This window comes from Thermobia domestica, chromosome 9 (assembly GCF_964235325.1).
Source record: "Thermobia domestica chromosome 9, izTheDome1.hap1.1, whole genome shotgun sequence".
NCBI classification, from domain to species: Eukaryota; Metazoa; Arthropoda; class Insecta; order Zygentoma; family Lepismatidae; genus Thermobia; species Thermobia domestica.
The window spans coordinates 147,284,229-147,303,129 of record NC_137462.1 but is presented as its reverse complement, the minus strand read 5'-3'; the positions used below and the strand labels follow the sequence as shown (position 1 = coordinate 147,303,129).

The 18,901-nt window shown below is 34.6% G+C and overlaps 1 protein-coding gene across 1 annotated transcript in view; it reads right to left on the bottom strand.

The window, feature by feature from the left end:
* Positions 1-565: 565 nt before the first annotated feature.
* Positions 566-18,901, bottom strand: part of LOC145694167 (uncharacterized) — a 42,673-nt gene continuing 24,337 nt past the window's right edge. Inside the window, exons 3-7 of the mRNA XM_081770286.1 lie at positions 13,371-13,420; positions 12,426-12,461; positions 9,808-9,946; positions 5,440-5,510; positions 566-713 (exon numbers count right to left, since the gene is read on the bottom strand). Coding sequence (XP_081626412.1) covers positions 681-713; positions 5,440-5,510; positions 9,808-9,946; positions 12,426-12,461; positions 13,371-13,420 — 329 coding nt within the window. The 3' untranslated portion in view covers positions 566-680. The remainder of the gene's footprint in view (positions 714-5,439; positions 5,511-9,807; positions 9,947-12,425; positions 12,462-13,370; positions 13,421-18,901) is intronic.

Here is an 18,901-nt window from a genome sequence, read left to right as displayed (position 1 = left end):
GATTCAGAGACTTGGAAATTGCGGACGTGAAGAAGAAATTATTAGAGAGCTTAAAAATGTGGAGGAAGATGGGGAAAATAAAATGGACAGAGACAATAACAGACGGAGATGTTTAAAACGGTTAGGAGAGAAGACGACACTTCTAACCACTATCTTTCGTAAGAAGGTCAATTGGATTGGATACATCTTGCAAAGAAATTGTCTTCTTCATGCCGCCAAACAAGGAAAGATGGATGGAAAGAGAGGAAAAGGAAGAAGAAGAACACAAGTGATCGATGATATGAAAAATAGAAGAAAATATTGGATGTTAAAAGATGAAACTGAAGGTCGAGAAACGTGGAGAAAACCATTCTAGGCCCATAATAATAATAATAATAATAATAATAATAATAATAATAATAATAATAACTCATTAATCCCAGGACCTGTCAAAAAGCAAAATATTTAATAGTAATAATAATGTTTTGATGCAATGGGAGAAGTGATGGTGATAATGAATGAAATGGAAAAACGAAGAAAAGCTAAAGGTAGGCTTAGGTTTCAATATAAATAATATTTTCTTGCTAAAATCATCTTTATTTATATTGTATTGTCTCTATACTAGAAAAATTTCCTGCATACTGTTACTGTTGCCCCTGCTGTGAATTTCATGCTTATCGGGGATATTTGAGGCATTCAATTCAATTATCTTCTTCTTCTTCTTCTTCTTTGTCCTAAAAGAAAAAGGCGCATGTTAGATACAATAACTCCACCAAACGTTCAGCAATTCTTAGTATATTACGATCTCTACGTCTATACGAATGTGTCTGTACCTTTAGAAAGTCGCTAAATACAATACAGAATTTGGGTAAATGGCTTAACTCATCTAAAATTACATCTACACTTATAGCTAAAAGAATTTACCAACGAAGTAACCTAAGTATGTATATCACAGTTTCATTGAACTCTTAAATCACAGAGTAATGTTCTCTGACGTTCTCAAACAAATAAAGAAAATTTTATTCTTAATTGCCAATTTAAATGTTTACAGTAAGTGTTTTCATACTATTGGCGAGAGATGCTACAGACACATTGAACTTTTTATTACTGATTCTCCAGTGATGTTGGTTGGAAATCAACAGCAATATTGGTTTAGCAAGAATGTTACTTCAACGACATTATTCTGATCGGAAATACTTGTTACAAAATAAATTCCATTGACATTATCTAGGTAGTTACAAGAAGGTGGAATTTCGAGAAAACTGATTTGTCACTAGACAGTGACGAATAAGCGAAAATTACTCAAATAAAAAACATTTTATTGTGGTGAAATGTCAGGAACTACTACTGCAAGCAGAGAAGTTGTAACATAAAAAATCACATGGTTTTTATGCATACTTTTAAAGCTTTTAATTGAAAATGTTAATATTTTAAGAGCATTTTCAATCTCATCTTAAGATGGAAGGGCCGCAGAAGGTAACGCCTTCTCTTTAGTCAGTGAAATCGAATTAACAGTAAGTAATTTGAGATAGGCACAGGATTTATTATATTTATTTTTTCATTCATACTCGTTATATCAGAGAGTATATGAAGTAAAGATGAGTAGAAGTGCAATGAACAAAATACTAGGAGATGTGTTAGTTCAAATAAGAATGTTATCTTCTGTTCTGGGGCTACTCAAAGTAGGTGTAACACTTGAAGCCTTGTTAGTGCAAACGAAGGAGTGCAGTAATGAGATCATGTGCTATAGATGTATTAATGGCAACTATAAATGTACGATGAGGGTTATGGAAATCTGGGGTCTGCTTATGAATTGCAAGGTGGTCAACTGGCGAATAAGCGTAATGGAGTAGGGCCGGAGTCCACTCGAGAAGTTCATTGAGAAGTGAATGAGCTTCTCTGATACGGTGGTGAATATAACGAGAGCGAGGACGGTAGAGATGTGGAAAAAGTGTCAGTATACTGGTGCGGCCATAGACTTCTTGGGTTCGAAAGCTAGGTGGTAGAGTATACAATGCATAAAGCATGACGTTATAGTACTTGTAATCTGTTATAAATTTTTAATAGAGCTGACAACTAGGCGATATTTCCACGAGTTAGAGCAGGGCGTACAAAAGACTTGTCAGTATAAAGTAACAGTTTCGAATTGAGGCCCCAGTTGGTACCTTGTAAACTACGCAGCAAACAGATTCAACGGCGAATATTACTTTAGAAGTTGGTAGTGATAAATGTTCCAAGTGAGAAGTTTCTAAAAGGTGAAGCCAAGATACTTCACATTAAGTAATGTTAATGAGAACCTAAGCATATGAGATATAAACGCTCAGGATTTCTAGTTAAACAATATTTGAGGTGTTTAAGTCCAAATAACATCATTTGATTTTTGGTTTCATTTAAGTTCAGTTTATATTTGAGAAACCAACTAAGCAGTTTGTTGTTATTCACATACCGCTAAGCAAACGTAGATGAAAATTGAGACTTATGAATGCAGTATTGGTCAAAATTGTAGATAATAGGATAGTACATTCTTGCTGGTTAAACGTTGGATGGAAACAGTTAGATTTGGCCTTTTAATGGCTAAATTGGCAAACACATATATAATATTGACCATGCTCCCATAGTATTCTCCCAGGATACCATATGGTGTTTATCATAAATTGTCCGCTTTTATTTTTTCCCGCAGAAGTAAAAAAGCACCTGAGATAGAATCTAATTAGGTGACATGGAAATCCTTCATTGTTCTTCATAATTTAATTTATTTGTTTATTTTTATCCTTTAGAAAGCGTCAGTAGCTTGTGATCAGCCTGTGAGTAACAAACTTTGTCTGACTTTAATATTCGGCAAGATATGCGTATTCCAATGTTGTGACATGGCGTTAGTTCTTGATGTGGTACTACATCAAATTCTGGAACATCTGAATGTAACACAAGCTGGAACCACTTTAAACATTCCAAAATATTTTGAGAAATGAGTGTTGGCAGTTTTCTTTTACTTCTGTTGCTTTTCAGGTTGACGCCATAACGCCAAACAGTATTATAGAGGCTATCTGGAGTCATCGTTTTGCTTGAAAAAGATAGTATCGCGGGACTTCATCGATCGGATATGTGGGCAGGAAATACTTACTAGCTCCGTCACTGACTCTCATTTGACTCATGAGAAGGCATTATACGAAATGAGCGCAGATGTACCACATTCAATAAAAGGTTTTGCTAGATACCTCAATCTATGAGGGTCACCTGGAAATATAATCTCACATATGCTACTTTTATAGGAGATTTGAGTTTGAAAGCTAAAGATAAGGAATTGAAAACTTTTCTGATCAAAGCTCAGATATTTATATAATAAACAATGGCGGTTAGGATCTACTGTGAGAAAAAAATATATATGCAGATGGGACATGTCGTTTGAAGGAGGGGAAACATTCCATTTGGCTTATTTTGGGAAAATAAAAAAAGCTTACTGCTGGTCAGAATATGTTTGTTCTTTAAATTTGTGTTACTATGCCCTTCAATATTTGTCAAAACTATGAGATTGTAAAGGTTATTTATTTTTCACGGCAATGGATGTATTTTGAATATGCCACTATTGCCTATAATTTAAAACCTAATTTTGGCCAACACTGGAATGTCTTCCTCTTCAAATGACACGTTCAATTCTTACGTTAAACCTCCATCCTTGATATTCGTAAACTTTCAAATTGTTAGTGTTTCGCAGGTTTGATTTACTGTGGACCTAAGCATAGTTGAAACACAATCTTTATTGTATATAAAAATGAATGTATGTGTGTGTATAAATGTGAATGCTCCACCGTAAATCTGGAACACCTGGAGCAAGTTTAATAAAATTTAGTACACATATTACCTCGAGTCTGGAATAGAATATTGTTTGGTTAAGACTTCATAGCACAATTAGAGGGAGCAGAAGGGAGAGACATATACCAGTGTTGGGCAAAATCAATTGAAATCAATTGCAATTGATCAATCAATTGAAAGTAATTGCTCTGAAAATCGATTGCAATTGATTTCAATTTGTAATTGACAATTAATTTCAATTGCAATTGAATTCAAGCATAAAATTCGCAATTAATTTTTCGTCAATTGTTAATTGTTAATTGGTCGCCAGGCAATTGCAACTTTTAATTCTTAATTGTCAATCGCGAAGAGTGCAATTGAAACATTTAATTGTTAATTGCAATTGACAATTGAAACTTGTAATTGTTAATTGCAATTGAAATCAGCAATTAAAACTGAAGATAAGAAGATATGTGTATATTGTGTTGTCCACTTGTTACTGTTTTACATATTTCAAAAAAGGTACTTATAAGAAATGCAGGATAACTACCATCCCTTCGCCCTCCATGGAAAAAAGCCGTGAAACTAAGCATTTTTTAAAAATATATTATGTTTATGGTTCTATCCCCCTCGAAAGAAATCTATATGCCAGTCATGCAAACAATAGGGATGGGCACAAGCGAGTTTTCTTTAAAACTCAACTCGACTAGAAGCAGACATCTTTGAGCTCGACTCGAGAACTCGGCTCGAAAAATTTCCCCCAACTCGACTCAATTCGGATCGAGTTTCCAGTCGAGTCGAGCCAAAACGAGCCAATTCAAGCTAAATCCTTTGTGTAGTTCCAAGTACTACTCTCTTCAAGTATTCTACATAGACAATATAATTATCCATGATACTACTGCTACTATTATAACTAATTATTATTATAACACCGTGTATAAACATAGAATATAGGCGGTTTGTATCTGAATACTAAAAATTAGTTGACTGTCGATCTCGGTCTTCAAGAAATCTTCAGGAGGCAAGGATATCGGTCACGAGGTTCTAGGTTTGAGTTGAGGAGGAGCAAGTATTCGGGCTCGAGCCAAAAATTGTTAAAAGTTAATAGGACTCCAGCCAAACATGTTCAAAACTACTCGACCCGGGTTTAGGGTTGTTAACGACTCAAGCGGCTCTCTCACAGCTTATTAACTTATCGAGCCGAACAGAAAAGTGAGCCGAGATAACAGCTCATCCAACCGAGCCAGTTCGAGCCACCGGCTCAGTTGAGCTGACTCGAACCCAGCCTATAGACTCGTTTCAACGGAGCTGGTTCGAGCCATTGGCTCCAATCGAGCCGAGTCGATGACTCGTCCCTACCGAGCCGGCTCAAGCCATCGGTTCAATTGAGCCCAGTCGATGGGTCATCCCAACCAAGCCAGCTCAAGCTGTTCGCTCAGTTGAACCAGCCGAGCCGGTTGACATCATTATCCCGGTTGGGCTTCTACTTTGGCTTAAAAAAAATAGACCGTGCAGTTCTCAGCCTTGATGGTAAGAACTACAGTATATACTTATATTGGTGCTCACGGCGTCATTAACTTGTTCCGCCACCAACGAATTTCGAGGTACTTTGTTTTCCATCTTTTGTGCGTGTACTTATCATCCAGGTATCAATTCGTTTCAAATACTTACATTGTATAACTCTCCAAAATATGCAATGACAAGACATTCTTTGAAGTCCCAAGCCTCTGAACACTCTTTCACTAAAATAGAAAAATAATTCCATTAGATATATAATGAATAATGGAAACAATATACGTAACTGAAACTTACTAGTGAATTTACCGATAAGTTTTCCAATGTTAAATTTCATAAACAAATCTTGAAAAGTTTATTTTACTACTAGAAATATCTCAAAAGCGGCTCTGTAATATAGTCACAAAGTTACGTACTTTCCCAACTTACGTGCTTTCCCGAAGTTACTTGCTTCGCGCTTGCGATACAAAGAAAAATATCGTAAGAAAGTATGAGCATTTGTTAACATACACGAAGGAGGAAATACGTAACAAAAATTTTAGTTATTTTAATATGGAGTTTGCAACCATGCTTGATTTCTATGACAGATATGGCAATCTTATGCAAGTCACAATGCCTAAGTTACCTTATGTTCACATTGGTTCTTTCTACGCTGCTGCGCGGAACATAACTTGAAACGCCTAGCCTTATGTACAATGTAGTCACACCTTTCTTTTCCTATCTCCCTACAACAGGCACGAACAAAGGAAATAATCGAATTTTCAGTCTAAATTTTATCGTTTGCTGTATGCAAGAAAGCAAGAGACTCCATGTGCAAATTGAAGGTTTCTCGCGGAAGAAAGAATAATCCATTTAAGTCCACGAATTCCGTGGTATATTCTCGATGAAAGATTGTATTTGTTTTATGAAGCTCATATAAAAACTATTATGTAGAGAATAAAATAAATAAAACATTCTTAACGCAATTTAGGATTTCGACATTTAAGAGCACTTGGAGTAATAAATGTATGATGTTTTTTTCTAAAACCATGCTCTGCTGAGAATGAGTTTGATTTAGTGTTGTTTACAACAGAAGGCCACTGTGTCCGAAGCATGAGAATAGGATGACAATTCATAAAACTGGCAGACGGTAATTAGATAGATAGATAGATAGATAGATAGATAGATAGATAGATAGATAGATAGATAGATAGATAGATAGATAGATAGATAGATAGATAGATAGATAGATAGATATAGATATAGATATAGATATAGATATAATATTATTATTGTATATTATTCACGAACTTCTCAAGACCAGTTCTCAACTAAGCCTTAGCACAGCTCGAGTCTATTTCTGGATTAGTTTGCTTTGAAAAGATGGCTTCGGATTCGTAGCGAGAAGTTGACGTACTCGAAGTGACTGCCATACTCTTACTGGCGATTATAAAGCAGTCTATGATGCGTGTTTCTAGTCTTCGTGAGACAGCTAACAAAATTTCGAACGCTGTAGGTCCATGAGATTCTTAGGAGTTCGGGGAACTCAAATACATCGAGGTCTGCATGAAGATTCTATGTCTTTCTTCTTTATTTTCTGAGACAAGAAAACATTTCATTGAGAACAGATGATTCTAACTTTCGGATACGTAGAATTTCAAACTGATAGCGACAGTTTTTAATCCTATGAAGCACTGAAACAAACTTTTACTGTTCAGTTCAGGGTTGAATGGACACAGAGACAGAAGAGCCAATAGAGAAGCCTATCATAAAGATATGAAACTCAACACTTATTACATATTATAACATGTATGTACTTTCGTGTAGCACTATATTATATTTGTGTGTGTGTGTGTGTTCAAGTGACAGTCTGTTTCTTGTGTTTTTTTTTTTTACTTTCTAACTTTTTTTTCTTTTGCTATTGTTAGCTATATCCTTTGATTTTTCAATTTTGTGTCATGTTTAGGTGGTAGATAAGGCTACATATAGCCTTAACCTCGACATGTAAAATAAGTCAAAATAAATAAATAAATAAAATAAAATAAAATAAATTCAAGATTACTCTTTATTATTAAGGTTATTGACCAATTAGTGCCATATATCAAAGATATGATAACTACTGTATATAATGTATTATCTTACCACATACTGCATACGAGAAGAAAGAGAAAACACTGATTATACATACGTTAGTTGATATAAAGTGAAATTATCAAATCTAGAACAACTGAAGGAAATATATGTTTTTTTTTTTTTTTTTGTTTTTTTTTAATCTTTGTCTTCTTTCATGGTCCTATTCTAATTCTCCATCATTCAAACATCATTTTCCTTCTCCACGGAAGAAAATATTGCTTATCACGGCCGAGTATGTATTGAAATTGAAATTGAAGCATATTAAAACGTTCGGTTATCCGGCAATTCGAAGCCCGGTCTTCTGTGTGAATCATTTACATATGCTAGTCAGTGTTTTGAGGCTGCACAAAAACTGTTAGCTAGTTAAAATTCTTTTGTTCATCAGATTATATTATTTAGGTAATCGTTATTGCTTTATTATTGTTAACGATTGTTTCAATCTCCAACATTTCACAGATTCAACTGTTTCAGTTATTGTATTGCAAAAGAGAATTGACTTGTACGAAAAATATGCTTATGCATTGCTGGGACTGTAACCTCCAATTATTCGCCACAATCTAAGTCGTGTCTAAAAGTAAACAAAACCTAGTATGAAACACAAAAAAAGTCACTTTACAGAAAAGTAAAAGTAAAGGTTGAGGCACAAGAGAGCAAGGGACAAGCACGCCTGTTAGTTAAGGAAAATATTATTCTTTTGGTTAGGCCAATATTTTCTGAGAATATAGAGAACTTTTAAATATACGTTGTCTTAGTACATACAAAAAATAAATAAATCATGGTTGTTAGTTAATACGGAAATTATTAAAGGTTTTACTGTAACAATATATCTTTTACCTTCTACTCTATTATCGTCTTAAAATTTATAAACTGTAAAATAAAGTTGCTATGTGCTGGAGCAGTTACCACAAGTAGCATTTTATAGTCCAAACTGCAGTGAAAACAACATACTTGTCAGTTTAAGAAAGTTGCGGATCCAGACTTCAACAGAGAGTTAATACAAAAGTTTATTTTTCTAAAACGTAGAACGATGTACAGTGAATTAATCTATCAGAGAACAAAAAGCAAGTACGCTACAAATAGAAAAACAAAATAATTTATCTTGGAAGTTTCGAATTATTATTTCCTTTTCTCACTATTTCATTCCACTAGAAACTTACGTACGATAAAGATACTTTTCGCCTAGTGTCGAAAACAAGATAAGGAACACCTTTCTAAATTTCAATGTTACTTGATTCACAGTATAAACTCTATATATTGATAAAGTGGTTATACAAATACTGTATAAAGAGCGTTTATCAACGCTTAAAGATATGCGAGTCTTACACAATATACTTCCATAATAGATATTTATTAAGTGGTCCTATATCACACTCTTCGTGAGTCTCTTGTGATGGAGAAAAATTCTGACAGATCCTAGATGCAATTATGGGGGCCAGGGAATCAGACCATAAATTTTGTATAAAAGTTTACAAAACAATACGAGACTAGAAAGAATTCCTCTACAATCATGACTAGACAAAAATTGTACAAATTTACGAGATGATTTAAATCGTAATTTCTCATTTTGTGAGCAACACTAATGTTTGGGTAGTTCTATTCAGAATAACTTATCTGAATAACTTATCTTTTGAAATGCTGCAGGAACTTTCCGTACTAAAGAAAATTAAAAACTATCAGCTTTTTGCTTTTGAATAAGATTATCTCAAGTAAGTTGAAATAGGAAATGAAATATTGGGCAGAAAAGAAATAATTCCACGCCTCCGAATCGTAATTCATAAAGCGTTAAAACACATTATCTTTAACGTCTCAGGCAACACTAAATTCGAAACTCAACTTTACATTGTTTTCTGAATCTGATTTAATTACAATAGCATTAGTAACTGATAAGTTATATTTCAATATGTGTTATACCATTAACTACTAATCTAACTATGATTAAATTACACTACATTCCCGTTTAATAGAATCCCGATTAACCGAATGTGATTTAACTTAATCTTTAAGAAAAAGCCTTAGTAAAAAATCCAAAAGAAAATGTAAATTTCTTTCACAAGCCAAATTAAACTTCTTCCGCCTTATGCAGAATCATTTTGACATATGTTTAGTGTCATACTAAAAGCCTGACTACTGAAGGAAACATATGTTAGTCGAACTCTTTAGTATGTCTCTAATCACACGTCAAAACGACTCTGCATAAGGCCCCTTGATTTTAGTCGTAAGGCTTTAACATAGAAATGTTCAGTTTTACTGTACAGTATTAAAAACGTCATTTATTGTCAACATGTTGTCACGCTGAAAATATGTCAAATACATATTTCAGTACATCAAAAACCTTTAATCCGGTTTAACCGACTTTTCGTCGAACAATCGAACAAGATTATGGTATAATTTGTGAAATTTCGAATAACTTACCAGGCATGTCACCACACGTCTCCACTGCCTTAAGGCACGCGCGTTTTTTGTCTTCCTTGTCGTCGTCACTTGACTCTTCCCAATTGGTGTTGCAATACTTTAATCCCTTGTCCTTCAAATAATTGCCCTCATCATCGCTCTATAAAAATAAATGTGTTTCTTGCATTTTGGCCTTTACTTAATTATTATTTTTATTATATGTTTTTAATTTTTCACAATATTAGTAACGTTGAATGTCAAACAATGTCCAAATATTAAAGGTATATTAATCGATATATCCTGTTGAGCTAGAGAGAATTATTATCATTATTACTATTATTTTGAGTTTAATGTCCCAGGATTATGCGCCGAAGGTGTTGATTATGAGTAGAATTATAATGATGGAACAAATAAAAGAAGAGGAAAAACCCACGTACACAATGTCTCTGCAGGGGCCGCGGTGGCTCAGTGGTAGAGCGTTCACCTCTAGTTCATGCGGTCCTTGGTTCAATCTCAGCTTGCGCCAAGTGAGCTTTGTGGTGGTCAAACATTGTGTTTGTGTGAGAGAGTTGTTTCGTGGTTCTTCCGTTTCCTCTTACTTTCTTCATTTAACTATTTCATTCATTTCTCATCTTCACCGTCTCCGTTTACCTAGCCAGCACTTCCGACCACAGGTCCATATGAACTATTTTTTTCTTATTTTGAAGTGAGCAATCTATTTCCAAAATATTGTGACAATTTTTTGTAATATCCTGTATATTTAAATACATAAATATACTTTGTAATATTCTGTATATTTAAATACATAAATATACTGTTAAATTCGCATATTCAGTTAAAAAGCACAATCATTTGCAATCAACCTCAGAAGATTCGACGTGATGTACGTCCAAAGTCTAACTTAAAATATTTTGCAATTGTATTTGACTCGGAGCTTAACTAGAAACTCTACCTTCTGATTATTAGAAACAAGAAAGTTACAAAGTTCACATTTTGAAGCTTCTTACTAAAAGTACTATAACTCATAACTAATGTTACAAGAGCTTCCTTTTGCTCATGTCTAACAACAGTCACATTGCTTACTACTTAATGAAGCTCAGGTTCAAAGTTGAAAGGAATTAAATGAGTTCAATTAGTCCGAGTTTAAAAACAGTGTGTATCGAAATTGAAGTGCTTGATGTTGCAGCTGTTAATATTAAAAAGAAATATGCTTAGTTGCTGAAACTATTATGAACATATTAACTGAACTATTGAGTATAATACTTCAACTGAAAATTTTGTAAGATATATGATAAGGTACAAACATATTATTGAAGATTATGTATATGTGTACAGTACGTCGGAAAAATAACGGAACTTTTTAAATTAAACAAAAGGAATTAGGTATTTTACCGAATGCAGTTCTTTTTATTCAAAATATATCCCTTCAGCATCAATACACATCTGGGTACGTTCAACCAATTCTAGCATAGAGTTTTCAGTATCCTTTCTCGGAATCGCTTCAATGACCCACGTCATGGCAGACTGGACATGTGTAACATTTTCATAAAATGTTCCTTTGGGGCCCAACTTCGATTTTAGGAATAGGAAATAGTCAGATGGTGATAAATCATGCTAATATGGAGGATATGGAAGCAAGAGAGTTGTCTTTTAGCCAAAAAGTCATGAATTGCGACGGTTCTGTGACATTGTGCATTGTTGTGCAATAAAGACTGCCGCTCGATACTGGAGCCGTACGCGAAAGATTTGCCTTCACAAACGCTCCATAACACTCGGTGGAAGGAATTCCCAAAGTATAATACCTTTGGAATAGTAAAAACAAAACAATATTTTCTTCTCACGTGATCTTTGAAAACTCTAATTTTTTTTTTTTTCGCTCTCGAAGAACCTGGGGACTTCCACGTAGCACTTTGATGTTTTTTCGGATCGTACTTGAATCACCAAGTCTCATCACCAGTTACGATTGATTCCAAGAATATTCTGTTCCTTCTGGCTGTTTTAATCAGGTCCTTACAATGTTCAACGCGATCAAGTTTTCGGTCATCAGTTAAGCTCTGCGGAAGAAATCGAGCACAGACTTTCCTTTTCTTTAAATCCTTTGTCAAAATTTCGTGAATCATGTCTTTCGTTATACTTAATTCCTCCGCCATACATCTTACAGTTGAATTCGCACCGTGGGCGATTATTTCGCTCACTTGTTCCACCAACACTTCGCGATTTTGGTTTCTCAGTTTGCCTGGGCTTTGGGTCGTCTTCCAAGGACTCACGACCGTCCTGGAATCGCGTGTACCACTCAAACACACGTGTACAAGATAAACACTCATTATCATATAGTTGTTTCATCATTTCCGATGTTTGTGTAAATGTTTTAACTACCTTGAAACAAAATTTAATATTGGATCTTTCCCCATCATGTTTTTGTGACGAGGTGAAACGATATACACTCACTTTCCTAACTATAACTTGACACTCCGTTAATAGGTTTTTATGATTGTGGTCTCGTTTTGTTGAGTAGATATTCGGCTTTCCGATGATATGTTGCTCCAATAGATGGAGTAACTAGTTATCTGTAAAGAAAAATGTACCGTTACTTTTCCGACATACTGTGTGTACTACAAACAAACTAGCTCAAAACTTACATATCCCAGCTTGTCTATCAGGCACTTGAAAAAACACTGAAAAGAAAAATAAATAAAGGAAATATTAAGCGATTTGTGAAAGACAGACACATTTAAAAGGAAAATGTAAATAAATATTTGTAATAACGCTGAAAGAATCTATGTTTCAATGCAAATTCGGGAAACTAAATCTGTACTTTAAGAGCCAAGTCTAATTACTTTTACTATCCTTAATTTTACTTATATAATTATAGTACATTTAAGTACAATTGAATTTATTGTAGATTACGTAAATTAATCGTTATCTATGTTATTAACACTAAATACCCTTTTTAGTAACAAAACTAAAATATTCCTAAATTTGGTAGAATACTCGACCATTCTCATGTCGTGCTTATGTAAGGATTTATAAGAATGAATTCAAAAGATGGTAACTTCCTCTTCTTATTCCTCAACCCAGCAAACAAATTTCTTTGAGCAAACTTTAAAATGGGATAACCGATTTTGAAAATTATATTTGATACTTTAGAAATAAGAATGTTAATTGAAAATCATATTTTCTACCACTATCCCAGAGTTTATTATCCTTCGCACTCGAAAACCTTCGAATTCATCATTGGACATGTCCAATTTTGTGAGTTTCTTGTTCATTTCTCCACCAGATATCTCCTGTCAATTAATTTGAAGAAATATTCTACTATTTTGTAGGTATTTTAATAAACTACTATACTGATTGAAGGGCCTAATACACATTTAAAACTTTTACATCTTGAATTAAACAGAACTAATGTCCATATTCATTACAAACATTAAAATAAAAGTGGAAGCACTGGTAGCTTAAATTGTAAAGTATCTCTTTAAAGAATAAATTCACCAGTGTTTTTCCAACATTTTTCTTCGTTTACATGTGTATAAAAATTTACAGTATTAGACTATTTGAGAAAGAAACACAAATTAAATACTGACCTGAAGTGGTTCTTCTGCCACATGTTCTTCACGCCATTTTTCCCACATTTCTAGAATAAATGAAAGGTAGCATTTAAACTATATCAAGTAATTAATAACTAGTTATTCTAAGTATGGTACAGTCACTAGCAGAAGAATCTTCACTCTCTCTGAGTGATCTAATTCTATTCCTTCTGTGTCCAGAAAATTTGCAGTCGGAAAACGCCTGGACAAATCCAATCCAACTTAGACAAACATTTTCTCAAGGATCAGCAGTTGGTAACACTAGGTCAGGTCTCTGTGCAAGAAAAATTGTGAGTTGATAACGCACGAAACAGTTGTCCATTCTAAGAAGAATCTCAATGTTTCGGAGCGTGTTGTCCAATGAACACGTATATAAATCGCACTCGTATATGTAATGCATTGCTTCATTATATGCTGTATGTTCAAAGAAATAAAAATACGGAATACGCATGAATCAGAAAATGCTTGAATCTGCAGGAAATAAGTTAGTAAATCTTTGCTTTCATGCTATAATTTCAGCTATAAGGACTAGATCATTTTTGTCACCACTTTACATTGACTTAGGTCTTACACTTCATTGTTGGTATGGTTCAAAACATATAATCAATATGTTATCCTCCATGGGTATATGTCCTTCCTATTGTAAGGTTTTTGTGTACCTTAACGCTCTGATAAATGCAGGATTCCCAAATGTTAATGAAGATGCTTTTATGCAGCATGTTTTTTATAATATTGATGTTAATATAAGGACATTGGATGTTTGAAAACGTTTCATGCAATGGGAGGAATCTAATACATTACGCCAGACAATAGCGTAGGAACCCAAGTAAAGGTTGAAAGAAAACATTCTGGAACGTTTTATCCTGAATGTACGGTCTTATCCAAAGAAGAATTCTCGCCAGGGATTAAGTAGTATTGCTGTAAAAGACCTAAATAATTTGAAACCTGAGAAACATATTTCATACTTTAGAATAATAACCATGTTTTCCCTAAACTCCATTTGGTTCTCTGGAATCAATATCCAACCAGAATGGTATGGTTTTATAAACATTATTAGTAGCAGAGAGGAGAAATGCGACTCAACATATGTAATGGTTGTTCCTTTCATTAACATGAATGCTTCTAATAAATCCACAATTTTTCAGAATTGTATTTTGCTGTAGAACAGAGTAGAAAACATAACTCAATTCCGCATCGTGACTTTTGACAAACCTTTATTCTTGAAGGCTTCAGAAATTGAAGCTTCGGCTGAAATTTGCAGTGAAATTTCAAAGATGGTATTAACGCTAGGTGGTTTTCACCTTTTAATATCGTTTATGAGCTCTTTAGGATTAATAATGGAAGATAGTGGACTTGAATGTTTATAGGCTACTTGTATGGTAAAACACACAGTGCAAACATGCTCAACGGTCATTCATATGCAAGATGTATCCGAGCATACACACGTACAGCAACTTAAATCCTAAATCTGTTGAAAGATCATTGTGAAGAGTTGAAGGATAGCTTCGCCACACTGGAGAAGTTTCACAAAGTACTTACTAACCAAGAGATAAGTCAAGAAGATGTGTTAGATGGATCAGAAGTTACTGAGGCTTGTAGTAAAATAGACAACACTATGAAAAACTTGGAATCAACAAGTAGAACTGCAAACATTTGTATAAATCTTCTGAAATGCATAGATCTTATTTTGTTATTTATTTATGCAGAAAGAATAGGAAACTGGAATATGCAATTCGCTACGACAGTAAAAATGCTTCCGTTTTCCCATTTTGCTGGGCATTTACTTTATGCAAAGTCTGCTCATTTATATGTCCAACAAATGATGAATATCGACTCTAAACTGACAGAAAGGGAACTAGAGCTGTTAACGAAGACAGGAATATTCACAGCGAGACGGAGTGTTAAATTTTCATCAGTTACCTTGGCAGATATGTGTATTGAGCAGTGTCTCATGAGTCCAATGAAATCTGTCGGAGGTTTAACACACGGTTGAGACAAAACTGAAAGCACGCTGTCCAAATGGGTGTTGATAACTCCTTATGTTTTAAAGGTTCACGAAGACATTGAAGAGTTTTTGGGAGCTCTTATAACATTTACTGAACAACGTGTGAAGATTAGAGAAACAAGAAGAAAAAGAGACCAGGTTGATTTGGAAAAGTTCACTACAGGGCTTACAGAACACAATCCATTCACTAAGTTATCTGGAGAACTTGTCTCTTTATCATCTGGATATGTGTCTGATGATTCTCTTAACTGTAATGACGCTTATGAAATAGGAGTCGCAGCGAAGGAAAAATAAAAGACAAAATCTTTAGCGATTTACAGCTTCAAAGAAGGGACATGGTGAAAACTCAAGCTAAACCAAAAAAGTGAAAGTTCAGTCAAAGAAAGTGAAGTCAGTCCTCAACAGTTTGCGTGTTTGTAACAATCCAAACAAATTAAAATGAAACCTAATTAAAACAAATTAAAACATCTAGACCATTATTTCTTTTTGATGATGTATCACCCCGTAAAAGCACAAATTCCTCGTTGGTGAACATATTCCAATGTAGTTTGCAAAAAGATATTGATGTAAATGATGCGACAATTGTAGTCGATGGTGAGTTCCTGATTCATTATGTGAGATGACCGAGTGACTCCACATACGGAAAAATAGTTAAAAATTACTGTGACTGTAATATCTAACTATGAAGAAAATACTACTATAATTTTTGATGGATATCCGGAGCATTCCAACACTAAACATGAGGCAGAAAACAAAAAGCAGCAAATAAAACCATGCAAAATGAACTTTGAGGATAACAGAAAGTGTTTAACAGCCGAAGAAAACCTTTTAGGAAATGGGGAAAATAAGAAAAAAAAATATTGCAGGGAGTAGTATCAGAATAGGGCTAAAGGGGCGTATCAGTCTACACGGCAGAAGAAGATGCTGATGTTCATATTGTGGAAATTGTCATAGAAAAACTAAATCAGTATTCCAAGATTGTTGTTGTGGTAAAGAACAAGCCAAAATATTTTACAACGTTCAAATGTTGGTTGAACAAAACAAAGAAATCAGAAGTCTCTTATTTACCCATGCAGTGACTGGCTGCGACACTATGTCTTATTTTTATGGTTTAGGAAAAGTAAAAGTAGTAGAAATGTAGAAATCCTCATCTAACGCTAACAAGCAAGCTTTGATGCTTACAGAGTACAGTATTTCCAGAGAAGAATTGCTAAGAAGAGGAAAACGTTTTGTATGAACTGAACAAATACTCAAACTTGAATGAAGTCCGATATTCAAATTCACTATGCTCACAAGAAAGTCAAGTTTGAGATCGAATTTCGATTTGGCTAAACTACCTCCAACACCAGAAGCATGTCAAAACACTTACTAGGGGTTTATTTGCAAGTACAGAAATGGTTCGGAGCTAATTTGTCAGCTATGAATGGGAATGAAGCTAGAGTCTGTAGGGAGTACTTAAACCAGTTACCTTTACAAAGCCTTTTGCGCCAGATGATTTGTTATGTTTAGTGTCATGTTCTTGCATAATTGATTGTGGGGATTATTGTAACTTTCGGAAGTCTGATAAGAATTGTTCAGCTATATTAGAACATTGTAATGGTCTCTCATGTCACAAGACAATAACCATGGATGAAGATCAAGACACAATTGATTGTGCATAATAGGTGTATATATTGTAAATAGTGTAAAAAATGTGTAAACGAAAATCAAGAAATGAATAATGAACAGAACGTGTATAAGGAACACAGAGGTTTGAACATTAGCTAGGGTGAGTGGGAGGTGTGTGATGCTGTGAAAGCCTGCGATTGTTTTTAATAGTGTTAATTAATTCGGAGCTGCCGATTGTCAGTCCGGAATAAGGCGGGTCCTTAGGTGGTGAATAATGGAACAACCCTATATCATATGGATTAGGAGCCCAACCAAAAGTGACAAAAAATATACGCGATTTTGTGTATTGCGAAGAGGTCCATGCGCTATTATGCTACGATATTTGAGATAAACGAGAGGCGAGCGAGGGCGCGGCAACTTGAAATTTTGCAACAATGGTGAGCACGCACTTCGCTCTCTTTAGGTGTGTATTATAAGTTCCTATACATCTAAAGTATATTAATAATACATTGTTTTAAAGCTAAAGAAGCGCTCTACAACTTTTATTTGAAGCCATTGTTGAATTCAGGGGGTAGCCCGGGGGGAATGTCCCCCCAGAAGAAAATTCATTCCCCCCCGGAGAAACAAAAACTTTCAGTCACAAAATGTAGAAATTACTTCACCCAAATATTTGCTTTTCTTTCCGTGCACGTGCAGACGAAATCCGATCTCTCAATATACATATATATGACGCAGACCCATATAAATATTAAACATGTAACATGTAAGATGGAATACAAAATAGTCAATAAAACTTGTATTTTTAACGCTATGACCGAGTTTGGCAGAACACGAAATTGTTAACTGTTGAAGAAAGGTTTGTATTTTAGTAGGTTCTATACTCTCGCCCTATATTATACAGAGGGTTGATTAATTACTGTGTCAATTTTATTTGTTCACTGTGCAGAAGTTGTATGAGGTAAAGCCGTGCATTTTGGTGTAGCTTTAGATGAAGGACATAAGTTTTGTTTAGCCATAGAAGCATGTCATTCATACTAAAGATTTAAGAGATATAGGATCAAAGGTCAAATTTCGATTTTTTCCTTATAGGACTGCAATGGTAAATTCTGAAAGAGCCTGAAAAAACGTAAATTAAGTGATAACAAAGAAAAAGCTGAATGGTATGATTTTATGTCGCAAGTCGACCAAATATGCGTCAATCAAGTGTCAAAGTCAGAGGTCACGGTCAGATCAAGGTCACAGGTCACTTTGAGAACCCATTTGACATGATGAGGTACGGACATTGCGTTGTTTTCAGTGTATTCAAATGGGTTCTCAAGGTGACCTGTGACTTGATCTGACCGTGACCTCTGACCTTGACACTTGATTGGCGAATATTTGGTCGGCTTGGAACATAGAATCATACCATACAGCGTTTTCTTTCTTATCACTTCAATTTACTTTTTTTCAGGCTCTTTCATAATTTACCATTGAAGTCCCAGAAGGAAAAAATCGAAATTTGACCTTTGACCCTATGTCTCTTCAATCTTTAGTACAAGTGACATGCTTCTATGGCGAAACAAAACTTATGTCCTTCGTCTAAAGTTACACCAAATTGTACGGCTTTACCTCATACCACTTTTGCACAGTGAACAAATGAAATTGACACACGAATTAATCAACCCTCTGTATATTAGTAGGTAGCACTAGCACAGATTGAGATAGGAAAGGAAAGATAGGGAAGATCTTTCGATCATTCCATATGATCTCTAATGTCAGCAGACTTCAGTTCTTGAGAATGTACAGTTCTTGCATTATTTGAAATAGAGCGCCTAAATCCCATTTCTCGCATCGGAAGTAACAGACGTAAATGTATTTTATGATTGTTAAAGTAAACACACCTTTCTTTCATTAAAAAGAAGTCAGTTAAAGGGTG